This window comes from Solanum pennellii, chromosome 2, assembly GCF_001406875.1.
Source record: "Solanum pennellii chromosome 2, SPENNV200".
NCBI classification, from domain to species: domain Eukaryota; kingdom Viridiplantae; phylum Streptophyta; class Magnoliopsida; order Solanales; family Solanaceae; genus Solanum; species Solanum pennellii.
The window spans coordinates 28,057,304-28,081,019 of record NC_028638.1 but is presented as its reverse complement, the minus strand read 5'-3'; the positions used below and the strand labels follow the sequence as shown (position 1 = coordinate 28,081,019).

Here is a 23,716-nt window from a genome sequence, read left to right as displayed (position 1 = left end):
TCTTTTGTACCATCTTTTCAAGAGTTGAGGCTGGTAAAGATTTAGTGAATAAATTTGTTGAATTATAACTTGAATGAATTTGTTGTATATCAATACCTCCGTTCTTCTGGATATCATGTGTAAAGAATAATTTTGGTGAAATATGTTTCGTTCTATCTCTTTTTATGAAGTCTCCTCTTAATTGAGCTATGCATGCAGCATTTTCTTTAAAGAGCACTGTGGTATCTGGACATTACATTTCAAACCACATTTTTCTTTGATAAAATGTATCACTGATCTCAACCATACACATTCTCTACTTGCTTCATGAATGACTATTATCTCTGCATGATTTGAGAAGCAGCGATAATGGACTGCTTCGTAGATCGCCATGATATAGCAAAACCTCCATATGTGAACAAATAGTCTGTTTGAGATCGAGCTTTATGTGGGTCAGATAAATAACCTGCATCTCCATGACCAACAAGATATGTACTATCTTTGCTAGTATAAAAAGACCCATATCACTAGTCCCTTTTTGATATTGCAATATATGTTTAACTCCATTTCAATGTCTTCGTATAGGAGAAGAACTAAATCTTGCTAATAAATTAATAGAAAATAATATGTCAGCTCGAAGAATTAGCAAGATACATAAGTGAGCCAATTGCACTAAGATAAGGTACTTCAGGACCAAGAGGTTCCTCATTCTCTTCTTGAGGTCGGAATGGATCTTTACTCACTTCAAGTGATCGTACAACCATTGGAGTACTTAATGGATGTGTTTTGTCCAAGTAAAATTGTTTCAAAATTTTCTTAGTATATGCAGATTGATGGATGAAGACCCCGTCTGCTAAATGTTCAATTTGTAGACCAAGACAAAGTTTTGTCTTTCCAAGGTCTTTCATCTAAATTCTTTCTTTAGATATTCAATTGCCTTTTGGACCTCTTCTGGAGTTCCAATGAGATTGATGTCATCAACATAAATTGCAAGAATAACAAACTCTTACGTTGTTTTCTTAATAAAAATTCAAGTACAGATGACATCATATATATAATCTTGTTTTATCAAGTACTCACTGAGGCGATTATACAACATGCGCCCTCATTGTTTTAAGTCGTATAGTGACTTTTGTAATCTAATTGAATAAATTTCTCGAGGTTTTGAACTATACGCTTTAGGAATTTTAAGTTCTTCTGGAATATTTATATAAATTTCATTATCAAGTGAACCGTAAAGATAAGTTGTAACCATATTCATCAGATGTATTTCAAGATTTTCATTAACAGCTAAACTGATGAGATATCGAAAAGTTATTGTATCCATAATTGGTGAATATGTTTCTTCATAGTCGACACCAATTTGTTGAGAGAATCTTTGTGCTACAAGGCGTGCCTTATATCTTATAATTTTAATTCGCTTTCGCACAAAAACACATTTATAGGAAACCAACTTTACACCATTTGGGGTTTGGGATACAGGTTTAAAACCTCGCGTTTAGCAAGTGAGTCTAATTCTGATTGAATTGCTTTTTACCATTTTGGTCAATCACATCTTCGTCGACATTCTACGACAGATAAGGGTCCAAGATCCTCAATGTCTTGCATAATGTTCTGTGCAACATTATATGCAAAAAAATTATCAACTATGATTTTTGATCGATCTAAAATTATCTCATCACCCTTAGAAATTACTGAAAGTTCTTCATTCACTTGAGTCTCGGGTTCACTCATCTCTTCAGAAATATAAGAATTAATCAGATCTTGAATCTCTTTGTGAGATTTTTTCGTAGTGTCATTTTTTGTACTTATTTTTCTAAAATTTTTATCCTTTGAACCTAATTGTGTGACATGCTTCAAGCGTGTTTGTGATTCAGAAGCCATGACACTTGTAGATGGTACTTTTGGGACACAATCCGTATAGTCACATTTACTGCAGGAGTATGCGACTTTGTTATTCTTTTCAAATCAGTAAATGTTTCTGACATTTGATTTGTTATGTTTTGAAAATGGATGATCCTCTGGACTTCCTGTTCACACATGGGAAAACGTGGATCAAAATGAGATAATGATGAAACATTCTATGCAATTTCACTTTTAAGTTCCTTTTTCTCTCTCCCTAATTGCGAAAAATTTATTTCAAGGAATTGACAATTTGCAAATCTTGCAGTAAATAAATGTCCCGTCAATTGCTCAAGGTAGCGAATTATGGAGGGTGAATCAAACCCAACATATATGTCTAACCTTTTTTGAGGGCCCATCTTAGTGCGTTGAGATGGTGGTACTGACACATATACAACACATCCAAAAATTTGTAGATGAGCAATATTTTATTCATGACCAAATACTAAATGTGACGCAGAGTATTTATTATAATGATTGGGTCTGAGACGAACAAGTGATGTTGCATGTTAGAGCATGGCCCTAGATAGTAGTGGGTAACTTACTTTTCATAAATAGAGGTCTAGCTATCAATTGTAAGCGCTTAAGAAATAACTCAGCAAGGCCATTTTGAGTATGAACATGAGCTACAGGATGTTCAACTTTTAGCCCTATTGATAAGCAATAATCATTAAAAGCTTGGGATGTGAATTCTCCAGCATTATCAATGTGAGTTGCCCTAATGAGATAATCTGGAAATTGTGTTGTTAATTGTATTATTTGTGCCAATAATTTTGCAAATGCCAGGTTGCGAGATGATAAGAGGCACACATGAGAACATCTTGAAGATGCATCTAGTAGGACCATAAAATATCTAAACAACCTACTAGATGGGTGAATATCTCCACATATATCCCCATGTATTTGTTCTGAAAATTGAGGGGGTTCAATATTAACCTTCATTGGTGATGTCCTAGTAATCAATTTGCCTTGATAACAAGCAGCACATGAAATTTCATCACATATAAGAATCTTCATGTTCTTTAATGGGTGTCCATTTGAATTTTCAATGATTCGTCTCATCATTATTGATTTAGGATGACCCATTCGGTTATGCCAAAGCACAAAAAATTTTAAGTCAGTAAACTTCCGGTTTACGATAAAACATGCTTCAACTGTACTTAATTTTGCTTGATATAAGGCCAAAGATAAATTTGATAATTTATCCAACACATATTTCTAGTTTGAGATAATCTTGGTAATGCCAATGTATTCAACATTCATTTCATCTATTGTCTCAATATGATATCCATTCGGCGAATATCTTTAAAACTTAACAAGTTTCTTGGTGATTTAGAAGAGAACAATGCATCTTCTATAACAAGTTTTGTCCCCTTAGGCAAGAATATAGTAGCTCTTCCGGAGCCTTCTATTAAGTTCGAATTACTAGAATTTGTAGTAACATTTCCTTTTCTTCTAAGCAAATAAGAGAAGTATTTCTCATCTTTGAATATGACATGCTTTGTTCCACTATCAATTACACAAATATCCTCATGATCGATCATTGATCAAAATGATGTTTGGGGCATATTCATATTTTCTTCAAAAATAGATGTAAACACAGTAAAAATAATACTATTAAACAGGCCAATTATATTTACAATTATTAAAAGAACACAAACATACCAACTAATACAGACAAACAAAAAAGTATCGAGATTATTGTGGCATCGTCACTGATCGTTTTTCCAAAGAAATAAGCTACATCCAGATGCATAGACTCAACATGTGCTTCTGTATTATTATTCATCTTATGCATAGGCTCAACATTATCTTCAGAGATAAAGTTTGCTTCTGGATTATTATCACCCTTTCTCAAGGATGCTTGATAGAGCTGAACCAGACACTTAAATGATCTACAAGTACGCGACCAGTGTTTCGTTCCTCCACATATATGACATACACTTTCTGAATTTTTCTTTTATAGCACTTTTTATCTTTCACCCTTCCTTTTATTTTGCTGGACATTTTTAGGTGCAAGACGATCATCATGATTATGATTTATTTTACGACCACGATCACGACCATGATCGGAGCCACGATCATGATAGGAGTCGCGACCTCTTTCTCGTTGGTGATAATTTGTCTAATTCACTTGAGGAAGTTAAGTAGAACCAAGAGATCGACTTTCAGGATTTTTTATCAATAGGTCGTTATGTCCTTCAGCAATAAAAATATGTGAAAGTAATTCAGAATATTTTTTAAACCCATTTCTCGATATTGATGTTGAGGAGCATACTCGAGGCAGGAAATATGGAGTATGTTTTCTCAAGCTTATCATGTTTAGTGACCTCTTCTCCGCATAAATTTAACTGTGATATAATTTTGTACATGGAGAAATTATATTCAGTTTTACTTTTAAAGTCTAATAATTCTTAGATTAAACCAATCATGGCGCGCCTGTGGAAGAACGGCCGACTTCAAGTGTTCATATCTATCTTTCAAATTTTTAAGTACAAGGGGGTCTTTAATAGTGAGGTATTGCATTTTCAACCCCTCGTCAAGATGGTGATGGAGAAATATCATAACTTTTGCACGTTCTTGACTGGATTCCTGGTTATCTTCTTTGATAGTTTCTACCAGACCCATTGCATCCAGGTGGTTTTCAGCATCTAGTGTCTAGGATGAGTATCCTTTGCCCGATATATCCAAGGCAACAAATTCAAGTATAGAAATATTAGACATTTTTTTAGAAAAATAAAATTCTTACCCTTTTTACCTATTTGAAGTAGCTCAAGTTGACAAAGTATCGTGTTGATAACGTGTTATAAAATAACTAGCTAATAAAATAATATTAATAAACTAAATTAATATGAAGAACTAACAAAGAGAGAGCATAATAATATATTTCAAACTTTTTCTTTTATATCTTCCTTTGTGAAGAAAACAATGAGTATTTATAGACAATAGGAAAATATAAACTAAACACTTGACCATTGATAATTTATTCATTTGGCCAAGTGATTACACCTCAAACATGGGTGACCCCACATGTCATCATTACTCTATTATATAAGCAAATAGATTTGGAACGAACACAACACCAAAACCTTGTATGGAGAGTTACATATATTGTATAGTAAACTTAGGACAAATAGGGACAAATTAAAGATTTTAAAATTTCTATGTCCTTCTTTAATAACTAACACATGTTCAATTTGGCATGTACATCAGACACGTTTATGACTAACTTTTTGCATCAACACTCCATGTTACCATTTCTCTACCAAAAATACATTGCATCTTTCTTTCAATCAGCCATTAAACCCCAAAATCCAAGAAGCTTTAGTTCAAACGCCATCAAACAAACCATCGTTCTGATGTCTTTAACAAGTTTTCATTGTCGGTGGCTCGAGATTTTGACTATCTTTTATAAATTTCATTGAAGATTTATTGGGGTCGTCTTTGCTCCATGAATATCTTCTCTGTCCATTAATATTTTCAAAATTACCAATAAATACATTACTTGCACTTCTCATTTCTCGAAAACAATTGTGACAATATTTTATATTTCTAAGACGTTACCAAACCTTTATCCATGAATTAATTATTGTTGATGTATCCTAGAAAGATATAGTATTCTAGAGGGTACAAGTAGTTATAAGGTTGGTTTTTAGGTCTCAAGCACCAAACTTTAGGTCCCATGTAGTCGTGTCAGATAAATAAACATGACATGTGTTATTTGTAGTTTTGATGATTTGACAAATTCAGGGACCTTGTAAGGGACCTGGCCCCTAGTGTTATAAATTCATTACCGACAAGGTGGAAAAAAGTACAAGTGGCTGGTGTACAGTCTCCAACTCATGACAAGACAACCCCAGGGACCTTGTGAACGAACTTGGTCCTTGGATCGACATACTTCTCACTGTCAGTATGGAAAAAGTACAAGTGGTTGGTGCACAGTCTCCAACTGTGGCAGAAAGTGCAAAAACATCGACCAATGGCGTGGTCTCGAAGGTTGTGACTATTCTTCATTAACATAAAGTCCAAGAGTCACAATCTTAGTTTTTGATACTTGAAAAAGCTTTCAAGAACTCTTGTAAAGGCTAATCGAAAAGTGAAGATTTATCCTCAAGATCAAACTCGAACCAGATAGAGCTGCCAGCTTAGTGGTTTTAGGATTTATTCTTTCGAACATATCTTGTAATTTTGATCCTCAATCTATAAAGGAATCCTATAGTTGTTTGGTGTTACATTCTAAATTAGTTAGAGTTAACTTATTAAGTGGGTAGTGTTGTATCTGTAGGGAAAATCTAAATCATCTAGAGTTAGGTGTTCTAGTGGACGGTGTTGTATCCACTTTAAAAAAGTTTATGTTATTTAGGGCTGATATCTTAGTGGGCGGTGTTGTAACTGCTTAGTCTTTGGAAGTAATAGGTAGAATACTTTTTCGTGAGATTAATGACTTTTTCTCACATTGGTTGTAACTGGGTTCACTTTTACTTGAGAAGATTAGTGAAGCAGTTGAAAATCTTGTGCAACAGGTCGTGATTTTACTCCCTTGAGCAAGGAGGTTTTCATGTCAACTGCTTGTGTTGTGTTATTATCGTATTGACTTTAAAATATTTGTCGAGCTTACTCAAGGGACATGGTATATTGACTGGTAGTGTACGCACACATTCTATCAATTGATTTCAGAGCAGGTAATCTCTAGCTGGTTAACACCAAGAGAGGTACTCCAGTTAAAGAATGGTTGCCCCGTTGAACCTAGAAGAGGGACAATCATCATCACAACCACCACGTTTTAATGATCAGTTCTATAGCTGGTGGAAAACAAGGATGCATGATTATCTGATGGTTGAAGACAGCAAGCTGTGGAACATAGTGTTGGATGGAACCTTCACTCCAACTATTGAAGTGAAGGAAGGTGAAATACAAAAGTTATGTAGAAGACTCGACAACACTACAACGAAGCTGATAGAAAGAAAACTAGAAAAGCTACAAAGCAAATAAGATGTTGGTGTGTGGAATATGTGTTGAGGAATACAACATGATTCATGCGTGTGAATCAGCGAAAGAAATCTGGGATTGCTTGAGGACTGCTCATGAGGGCACAAAAGTAAAGGAATCAAAGGTGGACATGTTGAGCACCCAATATGAAAACTTCACAATAAAGGAGGGAGAAACTATTCACGATATGCATATGAAACTCTCATCCATGAAAAATGAGCTACAAAGTCTGGGTGAACCTATCGGTCAGAAAAGTGCTTTGAATTCTTCCTAAGTCTTGGGCAAGCAAAGTGAATGCTATTAATGAGGCTAAGGATTTGAAAGTCTTGACAATAGATGCTCTAATTGGGAATCTCAAAACCCATGAGATAGAACAAAAATCAAGACATCTCAAAGAAGGAGGCTAAAAAGGACAAGTCACTAGTATTAATATAGCAAATGATGACTCTTAAAGGATATCCCGGATGACATCCATTTAGTTTTACAACAATTTTCATATTAATTAATTTTATCCTTGCAATGTTTTCGTTCAATCGAATAAGATTTTCTCGACATATATTTGAATCTAAATAATAATTCATATTATTATTTTTAAAATTTTGATTAAAATTGACTTGAAATGAATTGATATGTATATTTTCACACTTCTCTAATAATATAATATTGATAGTGCTTATAACTTTTAGGCGAAATGGTCTAGTGGACCCTTATACTTGTATGTGTTTGTATTGTGAACTCTTCTACTTGTTCATTTGTCATCTGAACTCCTGAACTCATCAAAACGCAATATTTTAAACACTATTTTTGACTTGGCATCCTATGTGGCAATTAATACCAAAGAGCGTGTGACACACACCTAGTAGGAGTGTGAGATCCTTGAAAAAGGGTCTAACAGTCACATTAAGGCTTTATGAAGCCATCATCTAACACTATTGTTGGACAAAATTTAAGGTTTTCTTGACCTCTTTTTCAATCTTTTTCCATCAAATTTCTTCTCTATTGTTTCTTGTAATTATACTACTCTCTTTCTTATGAAACACGTCATGGAAGACATAACACAAAATATCTTACACTAACATTAGGCACAAAAATGCAAAATTCCCAAAAAAAATCAACAAAATAAATGAAATCGATTAAAACCCAAAACCAAATAAAGACACAAATAGAGATCAAATCCAAACTAAACAACAAATAAAATCGAAAACAAATTGAAAAATCTACCTAGATATGTTAAAAATCAAACAAAAAAAAACTCAAATAATTTTTGACATTGACCCCTTGTTTCCTTTCTAAACCAAACCCAAATTTATTACCTGAATGCCTTCTCGTCCTCCTCACTAACAACAACAACAAAAACCCCATACTAACTCCACCAGTTGTGAACAATGGAAACAATATAGACACCCATGTTTTCTTAGCGCTATTGGTCACCACCAAAACCACAATCCAACATAACCCAAAATTAACTGTGAACTTCGACAAAATTGTGAACAATAAAAAATTATGTCAATATTTTTTACTTCGATGAAAAGAGTATAAGAGATTGGAAAAAGGAAAAAGGTGAGTGAATAGAAAATTCTTTTTGTCACTTTCACCCAGCCTAGCTGCAGATTTTCCTTGCGACACTAGAAGTAGCATATTACCTTGTGTTTGGCCTGATATTATGTATTCTACGTAGCCTGATACTTTCCAGTTGAAAATGAAGATAAGAAAAAGTGAGATTGTGGGAATGGAGGCTATATCAAAGAGAAATGAAAATTGGAAAGAGACAAAGTAAGTATATTAATGAAAAATAATAAAAGAAAAAATGACATGCAGTGACCAATATACACATGTGTCATTTTTATAATCATACATGTCATTTTTTAATTATTTTTAAAATTATGTGTCAGGCGTTGTGATACACACGCAGTTGAGTAGTCAAAAACATATTTAAAATATTGTGTTTTACTGAGCTTAGGGATTCAGATGACAAAATAGCAAATAGAAGGGTTCACAATACAAAACGCATACAAGTATAAGGGTCCACCAAACCATTTCGCTTAACTTTTAGGGTTAAATCTGTTACTATTAAAAATAATATATTAATTAACTAATTGTAATATATTATTTTGATCACAATAATTTATTATTTTTTCTTTATTTTATGAAGCTTTATTTGATTTAACAAAAATCAACTTATTTTACAAGAATAAATTAGATAGGTGTGTATTAGAGAAATTGTAATATACTATGCAATTTATGTTAAATTTTAGCTAAAAATAGAGTCTTTATTTTAACGTTTGGTTAAAATTTGATCTATGAATTTAAAATTTTATTAATTAACACAAGTATCAAAGCCACATATGCTATTATTAATTTTCATTGTATTAGGAGAAGGTGAAGCTTTTGAAATAATATTTGATGTGTTTGAGAAACATATTTTCATTGCACATAGATTAGGGTTTTAAAATTTTATTTTTATCAAGTGTTTGTATAAAATTAAAATATTATATAGGATAACACATGCATTTTTATGCTCCAATAATAATAGAGTAATTCATACTATTAGATATTTTTTAATTTATAATAATTTTTAAAACGAAAAAGGGCCTAAAATATCCTTAAAGTATCATAAGTGGTACAAAATTATCCACCTATTGGCTTCAAAATACCATTTCATCCACCTATTGGCTCCAAAATACCTTTCTCATCCACCTTTGGATTCAAAATTACCCACTTATTTAACGATTTTAAATTTAAATTAATTATATGTTTTTTTGATACACGACGCTTAAATATTTGTTATAATTTAAACTTATTAATATAATTTATTAACCAATTTACTACCCACCCATTACTAATTAAACCACACCCAATTAATAAACCCGCTCCATTACTAATGCACAACAAGAAAGCTACTACAAAATGAGTGTTTCTAAAAATTTTAGGTGAAAATGTCTATAGAAGTACATTATCATCCATTAAAGTCCTCAATAAAAATTATAATTCAAGTGTCTAAATAAAAATTACCGATAAACTTAAAAGTCTGGCTATGTTCATCTTAATTATTCATTCGCCTCAATTATGTGATGTTACTTAATAGACAACTTTTTAAAAAAAGAATATATAAAGTTTTTATATTTAAAAGAAATAATATACATTTATAAAATTATATTTAAAAGTGCATGAATTAATTTGAGAGGTGCTACTTCTTTACATTTAATCATAAAATTCGATTCAAGCTTGAAAAAAATCCTATTGAAAGTGTCCTCCTAAATAAGCGGTTCAACCTAAATTTAATTGGGGCTTCAATTCGGTCTCAATAATTTTGAATGTCTATTTCATGAATCGGTAATTTCGCCGTAGTTTAGTAGTGGTTAGGGTGATTTTGATATTAGAAATGTTTTATTAAATGGGTAACGCTAAATTAGTAATGGGTGTAGTGAGTTGATTTATAAATAATATTTCTAAATTAAATTATATCCATAGTTGAGCACCAAGTATTTTAAAACATATTTAAATAGATTAAATTTGAAACCGTTAAATAAGTGGTCAATTTTGATATTTTGGAGCCAATAGGTGGGTGAAAAGAATATTTTGAAGCCAATAAATGGGTGAAAATGATATTTTAGAATCAATAGCTGGATTGAAATAGTTTTGTACCATTTTCAATACTTTCGTTTTAAAAATATTATACTAGTTGTTAAAGAAAAAAAAGAATATAGGGTTGCAATAGAAAATTGTTCCCGGTAGAGTGGAGGTTTGGACCTAGGTAAAAAAAAGAAAATGGCAAAGTGTCGAAACTCTGCTTCAACTTCAGTCTCTAGCAAAAGCTCCATGACATCAACCAAAAGGTAAGAACAAAAATACGTTTATTTGTCACTCCCCATTTGTTTTGTTGACAAATTTCAGTCTCAGGGTAAAATTAGCGGAGAAAGTAAAGGCAGGTGGAGTGAAGCAGAGTAAACCCACATCAGGGAAGAAGAAGAAGACTGCAAAAACAGATGCAAAGAAGCCTAAGAAGCCCCCCACTGCCTTCTTCTATTTCTTGTATGTACCACATATCTTTGTTTTTTCTGTTCTATTTCAAGGAACCCTTGCTTTAAACTCCATAGCGTTAGTTATTGTCATAGTAGCATCTAAAATCTTGATACACCAATCTAATTTGTGTTTGTACTTGGTCAATTCATGAAACTCCACTTTGGGTTCAGGTTAGGTCTGTCAAATCATCAGCTTATGAGTAGGTCAAGGGAAAAGCTCATGTCTGTTATAAATACCCCACACTAGGTTGTCGAATTTGTACTTGTATTTACAAATTTTAATAAGTTGTTTTATCTTCTTAGAATAAAAATAGGGCTTAGTGTAATAATTAGTTTATACATGTTATTCATATTTTTGGACTCTTTATTTCCCCATGATATCATTGTTTGGTGAGGAACTCTGGCGTCTGTACCAGCTGTTGTTTCTTGTTATCTTCTTTTTATATTAACTGTTTGGGAAAAACAACATTGCCATCAGCCTCGCAGAGCACAAGTAACAAAAACCCACAAAAGCCCATCAACAGAATCTCCTCCATGTGCCGACAAAAGAAGTTTTTCTTCTGCCATGACCGCGCAACGCTTGAGCCAGTTTCCGACCACTTTTTCAATCAGTTCTTTCTCTTGTTGGATTCGTCCAGTGACTCCGAGCCAACCCGTCCTAGTTTCTTCAAGTTCTGATCACTTTTTGTTTTGAAGGCGAGTTTCCCCGTGAGTCCAGTAGCTTCCAAGTACATATTTGATTCTTTGGAAGGTCGTCAGCCACTTCCAGCGGTAGATCTGGTTCCTTGGAGCTGTTCCTATCTAGATCATCCAGTTTTCGTCAACTTCTGGCGACTCTATTGGCCTTCTTCCGATAATTTTGCTGATTTGTCTAGTCCCTCAAAGCAGCTTTCTGCTCTTTGGGAGTTGTCCGACAACTTTTCAGTCTCCCAACTTATTTGCTTAGATATCTCTTCAATCCAACCTATCTCTTGGATTGATGTTTTTAATATGACTTGGAAATTCAGATCTTATGACTACCTCAAAATCCTTAATGAGATGATCAGAAATTCGAACATCCTATATGAAAAATCGATGGATGATGAGGAGGTCATTTTGGAAGATCTCGACCTCGGTGTAGTTATTGTATAGGCTTATGCTCATGTGCTTAGACCGACACTATAGGTAATCAACAATTTTATTTATCTGAAAGAGAATACAATGAGTTCCTGCAGTATTGCTCAACCTGATACTTCTATTGGTGATAGTTCTTTTGCTTGTATTTCACAGTCTATAATACCCTTGGTTTGTGGACTCCGGTGCTTCACACTTGATGCTAATCAAAATCTTACACTAAGCCATGTGCTGTAAGGATGTATGTTCATAAATTAGAATGCACAAAAAAATGAATTTCAATGACCAATAAAAAACACCATAATTAAATCAATATATTGCACATCAGAATAAACTATTTTCAATGCAAAGAAAAACCAGAGAGGTGAATAGAAAGGATCATCTTTTATTCCTTTGATTTACTATAAGTATCTCTTTTATTTTATGAATTTTCTTTATTTACTTAGCATTTTTCAAAAATATGTTGTAGATTGTAAAGTAATTTTATATAAATAATTACTATATTATTTATAATAGTATTAGGGTAAAGTTGAATGAAGTTATTAGCACCTCAAACATGCTAGTGTTTTATCCGCGCGACACGCTAAAAGTGAGAGATTAAATCATAAAAAATATTATCAAATTTATTTGATCATATTTAATTTTTTCTAACTATTTGTTCAATTATAAAAGGCCGAACTCATAAACGAATCTCTAAACTTGTTGGGTTTTCCCTTTAGGTACGTCAACTACGTCATTTTCCTATTGAATCATTGAACAATCCATAATTTATTCCTTTTAAACGCTCTTGGCTGATTTTAATCGACTTTTCTATTGTTAATGTCTTCGATTGTGTTTGTATTGTAATGATTTTGATTGAAGGAATGAACACAAACTCTGTGTTAGTCTCATTTGTTTTCTAATGTGTTCAAATGACTTGAAGTAAAACATAATTATTCTCGTACATTTTCACCATCATTTGGACTAATGAGTTCTGGAACAACATATTTATCCTCTATTAGTACTCCTCACAAAATCTGGTTTCACATCAACCAACGGTGTTTAAAAGGAACAAATTATCAGTGGTTCAATGATTCAATAGGAAAATAACATAGTTAATGTACCTGAGGGAAAAAACATAATAGAGATCTGTTTATGTATTTGACCATTATAAAATTTAAATCATTTTATCCTAATCGTTTAAGAAGGCAAATACGAATATTATCGTCCACATCCTAAATTTTCGTAACATGTTGTGTTATATGGAATAAGATTTAGAGTTTATTATTATTTATTTATAAATCCGTAATTAGAATTAAATAAATATAATTATATGATTGTGACAAAATCACATTTATTAGTTTGCTTCCTTCGACAAAATAAGTCGGACTAAAAATATTCGTTGAATGTGTCCTTAAAAACTTCTTTGTTGTGAATTCAGAATTGTTCACGAACAAATCCAAAATCGATAACCTTGATGTTATAACAACTATATGCTAGATGTGTAGATGACTTTTGCCGCACTCAATGTTCAAATCGAGAATAGACTGCCTTATGTTAATATGTTTTTTTTGGTTTCCCACCCGGTGTTTTGAGCCCACATCGGAGCTCCGACTAAATTTGGATTGCGCTCTGCAGGGCCCATTCCCATTCGGTGGTGGCGCTCCCAACAGGATAATCAACTGTTCAATGAAAGTGTGATAAAAGAGGAGGCATTCTTCTCCTTTAACAATTTTAACCATGTGATACGGAAACTGTACTTGTAAATGCCATTGGCAAATAGAACATTCAAATCTTCCCCATTTGAAACTTAAAGTTACAAAACAATAGTGGTAAGAATATTGTTCAAATAGTAAAAATAATTAACTTGCTGAGTTTGCTATAAAAGGAACCGCAAAAACTAAAGGATAACAATAGGGTTGTGCTATTACTAAAATAATGACAATGTAAATTATAAATGAGTTCAAACTCATTCTTAAGAAGAATCTTTAATATATTTCAGTAGGAATTTTTTCATTTATTCCACAACAAATAATACACATGCTAAAATGATAAATATAAGAAATATTTACTAAGTAAAAGCTTTTAAACTTTTGAAAATCTTTTTCTATGAGCTTCTGGTGCATCCTTCCCAGCTTCTTTCGCCGATGTTATTTTCTTCCTTCGTAGCTATCACATTCTTTTTCTTCAATTCCAACATTGGGTACTTTAAAAAAAAAAGACGTTCAGGGGAGATTTGAAGTAGCCCTTTAATAATTTAGATGAGCACTTGACTTCAGTTAAAAAGACTATTTGAAGAAAGCCTTTTCTAATGAAGGTAATCCAATAGCAAGTTTTATGTTGAACCGGTTATGCTCTGAATAAGATTGTGCTAATCTAGAGCTTGAACCACTTTTTATTTACATAATTGTGTCTTCATTGAGATATTCACAAGCTTCTTTTAGTGTTTGTGTGTATCCCCAACTAGACTTTTGTTGCATATAATTAGATTCGTTGAAGCTTAAAAAAATGCCAACTTAAATGTATTCTGCTAACTAAATATTCCCATCTATTTCCAGGGAGGACTTCCGCAAGGAATTCCAGGAGCAAAATCCAGACGTCAGGTCAATGCGAGATGTATGTGTCTCTTGAATCTACATTCGGTCTAGTATAATTTTTTTTAGAAAAAGGATTCGTCCTAGTATATCTCCTTGTTCTAACTAGTTTGGATTATTTATGGCATCTTTCTTGCATTTTTTCTATGATGTTTTACATTTCTATCATGCTGCAGATTGGGAAAGCTTGTGGAGAGAAGTGGAAAATTATGACATATGAGGTTTTGCTTCTGAGCTAGTCTTTTCATGCTTTGTTCCTCTAGTTTGCTCTTATAAATTGCATGATTATGCCTTATGTTTGTTGATGTGTATGTCAAAGGTATGTTAGGTCGGTACCATTACCATTTTTTTAAAAAAAGGCATGTTATAATTGGTACAGTTACCATGTCTAATTCTTCAAAATGAGCTAAATTTTAGTAAAAAACAGCATAATATCATACTGTATACTTCGACACAACTAAAATCAGGAAGGAACCCTTAAACGAGTTCATGTAACATAGTCTAATACTAGTTTAGGCTCACTCATTAAAATTGTCCTCCATTTGGTGTTTTGTTTTCCAATATTCTGTACATGCAATGTAGTTAATGCAAACTTTGTCTCTTTACTTATCTGACCAAACAATTGACTTTTTATTTTAGTTTTGTACATAAGAAGAAATGAATAAAGCATTTGTTGGTTGTACATTTGTTTTCACCAATATGGACTTGACCTAGCATTGAGGTAATAATTTCTCTTCACTTTTATATTGTTAGAATAGGAATGGGTATATATAATCCTACTTAGAATAACAATAGGAATAAGAGTAGTCCTAGGAATAGGAATAATAAATGCTCCCTCTGTTTAAAAAAGAATTGACCCAATTTTCTGTTTAGTCTATTAAAAACAGAATGACCTCTTTCCTTTTTTGACAACAAACTTTAACTTTCCACTTGACATGTTTAAGACCTCAAGATTAAAGGGTATTTTGGTATATTTGATATAACTTTAATTTAGAACCACTTGACATGTTTAAGTCTTCTTTTTTTCTTACATTCGTTCCAAGTCAAACTAGGTCATTCGTTTCGAAACGAAGGAAGTAGTATCCTACTTGGTAAAGGATTGTATTGTAGTGTCTATAAATTGGTTCTTTGTGTAATGATGTAGACACAACAATACAATAATATTCTTCTCCAATATTTCTCACATGTAGTGTTGTGAAAGGCGATTACCTCGTTGCCAATGGCAAGAGGCAAGGCGATCTTTCATCGCCTTTTAGCTTTGTGGCGAGGCAATCTTCAAAAGGCGACGCCATGACAACAAAAAGGAAAGAGGCAAGAAAGGCGTCGCCTTTTGTATATTCATAAAAAAAAGGCGACCAATTTAGGATTTTAAAAGTTAAAAGGTACTTTTAGGGTTTTCGACTAAACTCCTTCGGCAACTAGCCAGACTTTTGCGGTGACTCCAAAGTCTAACCATTACATATTTCTTCTTTTCTTCTTCCTCTTTTATTTTTCCTTCATCTTCTTCTTCTTCAAACTTTAGAATCACTTCTACCTTTGTTTTGACTTTTATTTTTTTTTCTCATTCAAGTTCTAGACTTTTAGTATGTACTATGTGACGTCCCGCCATCCATCCAGGCAGAACGCCACCNATCACTTCTACCTTTGTTTTGACTTTTATTTTTTTTTCTCATTCAAGTTCTAGACTTTTAGTACGTACTATCTATTTTTAGTTTTTGAAAAGAAAAAAATTGCTAATATGTTATTGTTTGATTACTTACATATGCAATTAAATGTTTTAATTTTTTGGTATTAAATGGTGTCGTACTTCAAAAAGGTGAGTGGCGAGCGCTCGCCTCCCTTGTCGCCTTTTATTCGCCTTTCGTCGTCCAAAACAATGCTCACATGGTATCGGAACTTCTATGATTTTGGTAAACAATCAAAGAGCTTCCGTTGCCGGCGGACAACTATTACCCATATATGCTGCCCGTCTTACCTACGATTATGTTAGCAAAAGTTGGGTCGTTGTGTATCTTTCCAATGACTATTTTCTCATAATTAATGTGTGTAAACTGTGCCATCATTTCGGTGACTACTTTCTCATATCTGATTTGTGTAGCACCAGCCATAATTCGGGTGACTACTTTCTCATATCTTATATGTGTAGCACCGTGCCATTCTTCCGATGACTACTTTTTCATATTGAATTTGTGTAACACCATGCCATCTTTCCGGTGTCTACTTTTTCCATATCTGATTTGCGTAGCATTGTGCATCACTTCGGACTATTTTTCATATTTAATTTGCGTAGGACCATGGATGTTTTTGAACTACTTTCTCATATTTGAATTGCATAGAAACATGTGTCTTTTCGGTGTCTCCTTAAATACGATTTGCTTAGTTCGATTCGTCTTTCCGATGACTCCTCAAATCTGATTTGCATAGGGTTGTGCCATTATTTCGACCCTACCCATATAATTTCTCTTTTTCGATAGGGTCATGCAATCAATCCGACCCTCCCATATTATTTCTCTTTTTCAATAGGGTCTTGCTATCATTTCAAAACCCATATAATTCTCTTTCTCAATAGAGTCATGTCATCATTCCGACCCTCTACCTATATAATTTTATTCCTCAGATTGTGATCACTTTCAGTCATCAAATCTAATATTTCGACACATTAGCATGTTCTGCTTTTGAGCACTTTCTAGCGATTTGCACTGTGAATAAGTCTATGTGGAGCAACCACATGATTTTGTTGCTCAGGGAGAGTCTAATAGCCTTTGTATGTCGATTGTGCAGTTCACTCTATGGTTTGAAATAGTCTTCTCGAGCTTGGTTTGGGAAGTTCGACATAGTAATTCAGGAGTTTGGCATGACTCATAATGGGGTTGACTCTGTGTTTTATCAACATGCTGCATCTAATCCTGTATTTCATGAGAAGACTAAACACAATGAGCTTGACCGTCAATTTTGTGAAGTCGAGTGATCAACTTGCAAGTATCTCCACAAAGCCCCTTACTGATCCTCGTGTTAATAACATCTATACTAGGTACATAGGACTTATGCACCAGCTTGGGGGAGTGTTGGAATAGGAATGGGTATATACATTCCTATATAAAATAGGAATATAACTTTCATATGAATAGGAACAGTAAATGGTATCCTACTTGATAAAGGATTGTATTGTAGTGTGTATAAATTGGGTCTTTGTGTAATAATGTAGACAAAACAATTTGATAATATTCTTTTTTTATATTTCTCGCATGTATAATCGAGGTTCTTTGCTCCAAGTCTAGACTAGTTATTAGTGTTAATAGGAAAAAGTGCATCTCTTTATTTACCTGAACTTGGAGCTTAGTTGCTCATTTTGTGGGTTGCTCTTATCTTGTCAGTAATATGTTGGAGCGGGAGAAGATCGGAGCAATTAACTTGTTTCAGCATCAAGTCCGAAGCAGCCTCAGATTATGTTTTTCTGACCAGATTAATCCAATTAGGTCAAGTTCTCTTCTTTAGATGATAAGTCAAGTTCACTTCACTAATAGCACTCCAAGATGATGTCAAAAGATTTACGAAGTGAGTGAGTGTCTAAATAATATTTATCAATCAAGCTCTTACAATCTAGGGATACTCTTTCTTTAACTTAATAAAGAAGGGAATAAAAATGATCTTTAACTTACAATCTAGATTAATACATGTGGAATAATTTCCTACTATTCTCATTCCAAATTGTCAAAAACTCACAATGTTATGGTCGTCCAAATTTCTGTGTTCTCCTTGCTAAATCTCTGCCATCTCCATTTGGTTATTGTCTCATTCACCGATTTTGTAACACCCAAGCCATCCCACAAATGGAGTTGGAGATTCCAATACGAACTGAAATTTTCTTCTGATCATAGTTTTCAAGTGACAATCTATGTTAAGCAAGAGGGACCATTAGTTATGTTGGATGTATTCAGACTTATGGACCGAAATTCTCCCTTTTATTTGTCTTTTAGACTCAAAATAATCCTCCTTTTCTGTGGATACGTATAGTCCTCTGTCAAATTGGTGCACTTTCAGTCCACCCCAAACGTCTGTCTCCTGATTTAACGTGAAGGTTGTACTCCTGCAAATTATGCGACATTTTTTATCAGTGAAATGATAAAAAAATGTTTGCCTGCTCTGTTCTTCCCATCCATTCGTTTGAAGCCCTTTAGCAGATTCCCCAAATCATAAGGTGTTTATTTTTAAGAACTTACGAGAAAAAAAGCACGTTGAGATCATTGAGAAGCTGAAAGAGAAAGAAGAAAAGATAGATGGTGCAAGAGGAAGTTGAGACTGAGAAACATAAAGGGGTAGAAAGAGGATCAAATTGTCTTGCCACAGTTCATTCGGTTACTAGTTTTATGTTTGCGTTGTTATATAAGATGGAAGTTGAATGGAGCTGCTAAAAAGTTTTTGCTAGATTGTTATTGAATAATGGAGCTAGTAAAAGGTTTCTCTTAAGTTGTAATTTTCCCAAATTGCTACTAATTAGGTTCTGCAATGCTTTGATAGAGCCCTTAAATAATTACAGTAAATAGGATTTTCAAATTTTTGCAATTCTTTAATGAAGCTACTAAAACTTTCTACAATGCTTTAACGGTATTGTTCAAGTAATTACAGTACATAGGATCCTAAAATGTCCTTTTCTTTATCCCCTTGAAAACTCAAATTTCTCTCGCATAAACCGAACCCTATCCCAAGGAAGATCTATAAATTAGCTACTGAACAGCTAAGTTACCACTTAATCAGAAGAGATATATTTAGTTAAGTAGCACTGTTGTTAGTTTGGCTACAAGCAAAGCACTCAAATAACCAAGTCCTTTGAGCAACTGTGCACGAATGTAAATGACGGAATAATGATAATCAACATAAGTATTTAGTGTGAAAAACTTCTTACTCAATGGAGAAGAAAACCACGTTCCACCTCTGTAGGATTTTTCCATACTTTTCCACTAAACTTGAGCCCAAACTTCCGGGTTTGGAACTACCCTTGCAACACCTAAGTAATTGTTCCCAAAAATTGAATCTCTATCCTCTCAACTCTTCCTCTTTAATGGATCTATTCTGCCAGTGATTCTCCTTACTGATACAAAACAATACCTACTACAATCAGCTAAAAAGGTAATCAAGATATTTTTTGGAACTAGCATATAATTTGGTATTTTGATTTTTATGTTTCGGCTCCATTTAGGGAGCTTTGCTGCTTACTTCATAATCAACAAATAGAGAGATAAAGCTACTAGTCATTTGGACTGAAATGTGATTCAGTGTGGCAACACTGGCAAGCACATGAAGGTTTCCATTAAAGAACTTGGCAATGAAGGAGTACAATTAATACTCCATGTAGAAGGATGAAGATTATTTTTTTTCCCTAGAGCCAAAGATGAGGAACAGTTCTGGTCCTTTTGATTGATAAGCTGCAGGATAAATGTAGCTTTTCATTCTTTTGTCCAAGTGTTGTCAAAGGCACGCTTAAGCCCTGAAGCGATGCTCAAAACATGTTGAGTGCTTCGCTTCACTTAGTGTGCACTTCAATGTCGTCATCAAGGCTTGAATTCATACTTTTCCTTTCCAGTGAGCCACTTATGAAGAGTCGACATTACATAATTAGTATTTCACTTTGTTATTATTATTATTTTAATTTTCTTGTTCATGCTTTTTTTTGAAACTGTAACATTTATTTTCTTGTTCTTGCTTATAATTATCAGTCTTGCACTAAACATATATCTTCATTATTGGTTTGTTTCTCCACTGTTGTTTCCTCTTTTTTATTGTTTTGATATTTTATACTTGAGTTGAGGGTTCTCCGGAAACAGTCTCCTTACCTCCACGTGGTAGGGGCATGGTTTGCACACACTGTACCATCCCTATGTTGTTGTTGGACTTAACATATATATTTGTATATATTCTCTATTTGTACCTTTTTCATGAAAGCTCATGCTTTATTTGCGCTTAAAACCCCGGCAAACCTTAGAGCTTGTTTGCGCTTTTAGCTTTTGATAAGACTAGGTCCATGATGCCAGTTCCCACTACAGGAAGTTTAAGTTCTTGGTAACCCTACAATGAATTGTTCAAATGGAAGTTATTCCTCATTTATGAGTTACTACATTGGAAAAATACCACAGATCTACTCTCAATGTGGTAGGGAAAAAGACAAGGAAACAGAAGTAGGCTGTGGTGGCATGCCATCAATTATTATTCCCAATAAATGTTCTCTTATTTTAGATGTCTAGACTTCAATATCTAAAAGAATTTAGGGGGGAAATCAATATTTGAAGCGACTTACGCGTGATTCGTCCAAGGTAAAAGTTTGCACTGATCACCCACTTTTTATACTTGAACCTATCACATCATTCCTTACTACTTCTAATGATGGGTAATTATCCGTATTAACTGGCATCTTGTAATGGTCTTGAACCTTTAAGGCAATCTTAAGTTACAGAAATAACAAGAATATAACAATAGAGCAGTGTCTTTGGGACAATTTTCTGATTTATATTGAACTGAAATGAATAACAAACTGGACTAATAACAGAATAACAGGAATTGGAAAGGTCGAACAGTAGCCTTCTAGCTTGATAGATCTGCAGAAATGGAAGAAGAAGAATAGAGGTAAAAATCAGGAAGGAGAAGAGAAGAGTCCAGAAGAAATTTGAGAGAGAAAGATACCTGATATGTGCTGAATGAATGTTCTCTGTAGGGTTGTAAGAGTATAACGACCAGTCTGCTTAGCTGTTACTTTGTTGACGTGGCACAACCTGACCCCTAGAACCTCATTAAAGTAAATCTAAATTCTAGCCATTGATAATTAATTTAGTAATTCCTCTTCTGGCTAACTATGTGAAATAAGAAAGGGTCCCTGGCTGTGACACATCTGAACTGCAACCAAACATGTGAGTCATGAATTATATTGCTCTGTATACTCTGAGCCCTTGCTTCTATTAGGTCTAAGAGTAATGGACCACTAGGATCTATAGTTATCCATATATACCAGCACATAAATTGTGAACAAACGTGGGTAAACTAAAGAAGTTTGTGTCTGCAAGTTTGCGAGTCCTTGCTTCTTTTTCGTCTTAGAGTAATGGTACTTTTGAAGTGGTGCTAGTAGATCTGCCACACAATTGAAGGCCACTGATAGAGAAGGATATCTATTCTGCGTGCTGTTTACTTTTGTTTATTTTTCTATTGAAGGACATTTTACCAATGTCCTTTAATTTCTTTTTCCCTCTTCCGGAGAAATTATATTTCAACAAAAAGAAAAAAGAAATTCCTGCAAGTGTAGTGACTTGCCACTACCAACTTCCAAGCTTTTCTGCTTTCATCTCTGTCTTTTATCAGTCATATAATCTTTAAATGGTTTAATCAGTAGTAGAAAGGTCCTGCTGATTCACATTGGTGATAAGTTTGAGAGGCACAAAATCGCCAAGGAGAAGCTCACTTCGGTGTCATGCCTAAGGGAAAGTACCCTTCGAGTTGTAGAGCTTGTTGATTTGCACTATCAGAGAGAATGTATTGTAATCCTTGCCACCATTTTATTTCCCTGACTCGTGGGGGCTAGTCCTATCTCTTGCCAGAAATGGTCTTCTAAGCATTCAGATTCACATTAAGCACTACCTGGTCCAAATCTATTAGACAAGGTTTGTGAAATTCTGAGTCCAGCAAGTAAATTCGGCATCTTAGGTTAGTTTATTTTCGATCAGCTGCTGAAGAATTGAAATGCTGTTGGCTTTAAGCAAGGACTGGATTAATGAGACCCTGTATTACTACTTGGCTTCAGCAGATGATCACCTTCCTTGAGATTAGGCTTTTTTTTTTTTTTTTTTTAAAATCTTTTTACAATCGGCTCTTTTTCTCAAATTTTCCTCTTAGCAACTCCTATGTTCGAAGCAAGATGTTGTCTAATTAGACCACAAATTACAAATGTCTGGAAAAGTTCTGTTGCTATTTCACGAGGCAATCCACATCGATGTAATGAAAGTGAAACAGGTGATCAAGTATATCTGACTTGAAGAACTGGTCTTGAATGTCTTCAACTTATTGCCTGATGAGGGGACACTTGCATCATTGGACCATATTATATATTCTTATTCAACGTCTGTATCTGTTAAAACACTTGTTTCCTCTGCAAATAGAATTATGAAGATCCGAGAAGAAACCACTTATATAGACTTTACTGGTTGTTAGGAAAAAGTGCATTACTATGATATAGCAACAGAGAAACGAAGAGAGTTTGATAGAGCCATGACGTACTTCAACAAGAAAAAGGTAAGCTTCCCCTTTCTAGCTTCATTAATTCCTCAACTGGTGCTATCACAGAAAGTGAGCAGTGTTTCTTGCCATGTGATGGAAACTATGTGCAGGAAGGTGGAGAATTTCAAGAATATGAAGAAGACTCCGATTTTGATGAATAGTATCATGCCTTGTTTGTAATCTTCAGTTTGAGATGATCGGTAGTGTGTATTTTGGTATTATTTCTGTACATCCAACTTATCTATCTAGCCTCGCGACTTCATGTCTTGGCACCTTTGATGACTGAACAAGCCTCCTTTCCCCAATCGAGGCAGAATCCACTTGGTGCTCAATTATGGGTTCTGTATGTACATTATTAGCCTTGACAGCACTTGAAAGTAGATTATTCCATGCAGGTTTTCTGCATAAGTGCTGCACTATTTATTCTAGTAAAGCAATCCTTCTCTTTGAGTGTATATTTAACTTTCAGATGGCTGCACTGCGTTGTTCACAAAAGGTTTGAATGATACATATCATTTACAATTCTGAAAGCATTTTTTGCAACAGAAAATATTTCTTTATAATCAACACCTTTTTTGAGTTCAACTTTTAGCAACTAAACTTGCCTTACAGTGGTTAGTATTTCCCTCGAAATCAATAGGTTATTAAGTTTGATTACTGTTCTTATTGTGTGTTCTATCCATCTCTATAACTTTGTAGGATGATTCTTTTTTTTTTTTTTTACCTTGGTAGCTTTTGTCGCCAGTTGCTTGAGGCTCATGAGCTCCTAAGAATTTAATATCATCTTGCATTGAATATGTATTTTATTCAACTATTATACACACTAGAATATGGAGACATTGGGGATTGTGGATTATGGATCATCTTTTAGAATCGATTATG

General features: G+C 33.8%; 1 protein-coding gene across 2 annotated transcripts; it reads left to right on the top strand.

The window, feature by feature from the left end:
* The first annotated feature begins 10,576 nt into the window (after window positions 1-10,576).
* On the top strand, window positions 10,577-23,384 carry LOC107011939 (high mobility group B protein 14). 2 transcript variants are annotated; one of them, XM_015211629.2, is made up of 6 exons: window positions 10,577-10,706; window positions 10,771-10,902; window positions 14,543-14,600; window positions 14,755-14,799; window positions 22,769-22,849; window positions 22,945-23,384. In XM_015211629.2, the coding sequence occupies exons 1-6, from the start codon at window positions 10,639-10,641 to the stop codon at window positions 22,993-22,995; spliced, it is 435 nt and encodes a 144-aa protein (XP_015067115.1). In that variant the 5' UTR covers window positions 10,577-10,638; the 3' UTR covers window positions 22,996-23,384. The 2 variants fall into 2 exon arrangements, with proteins under 2 accessions (XP_015067115.1, XP_027770565.1); XM_027914764.1 differs by lacking the exons at window positions 22,769-22,849; window positions 22,945-23,384 and adding an exon at window positions 17,360-17,800.
* Window positions 23,385-23,716: the final 332 nt, after the last annotated feature.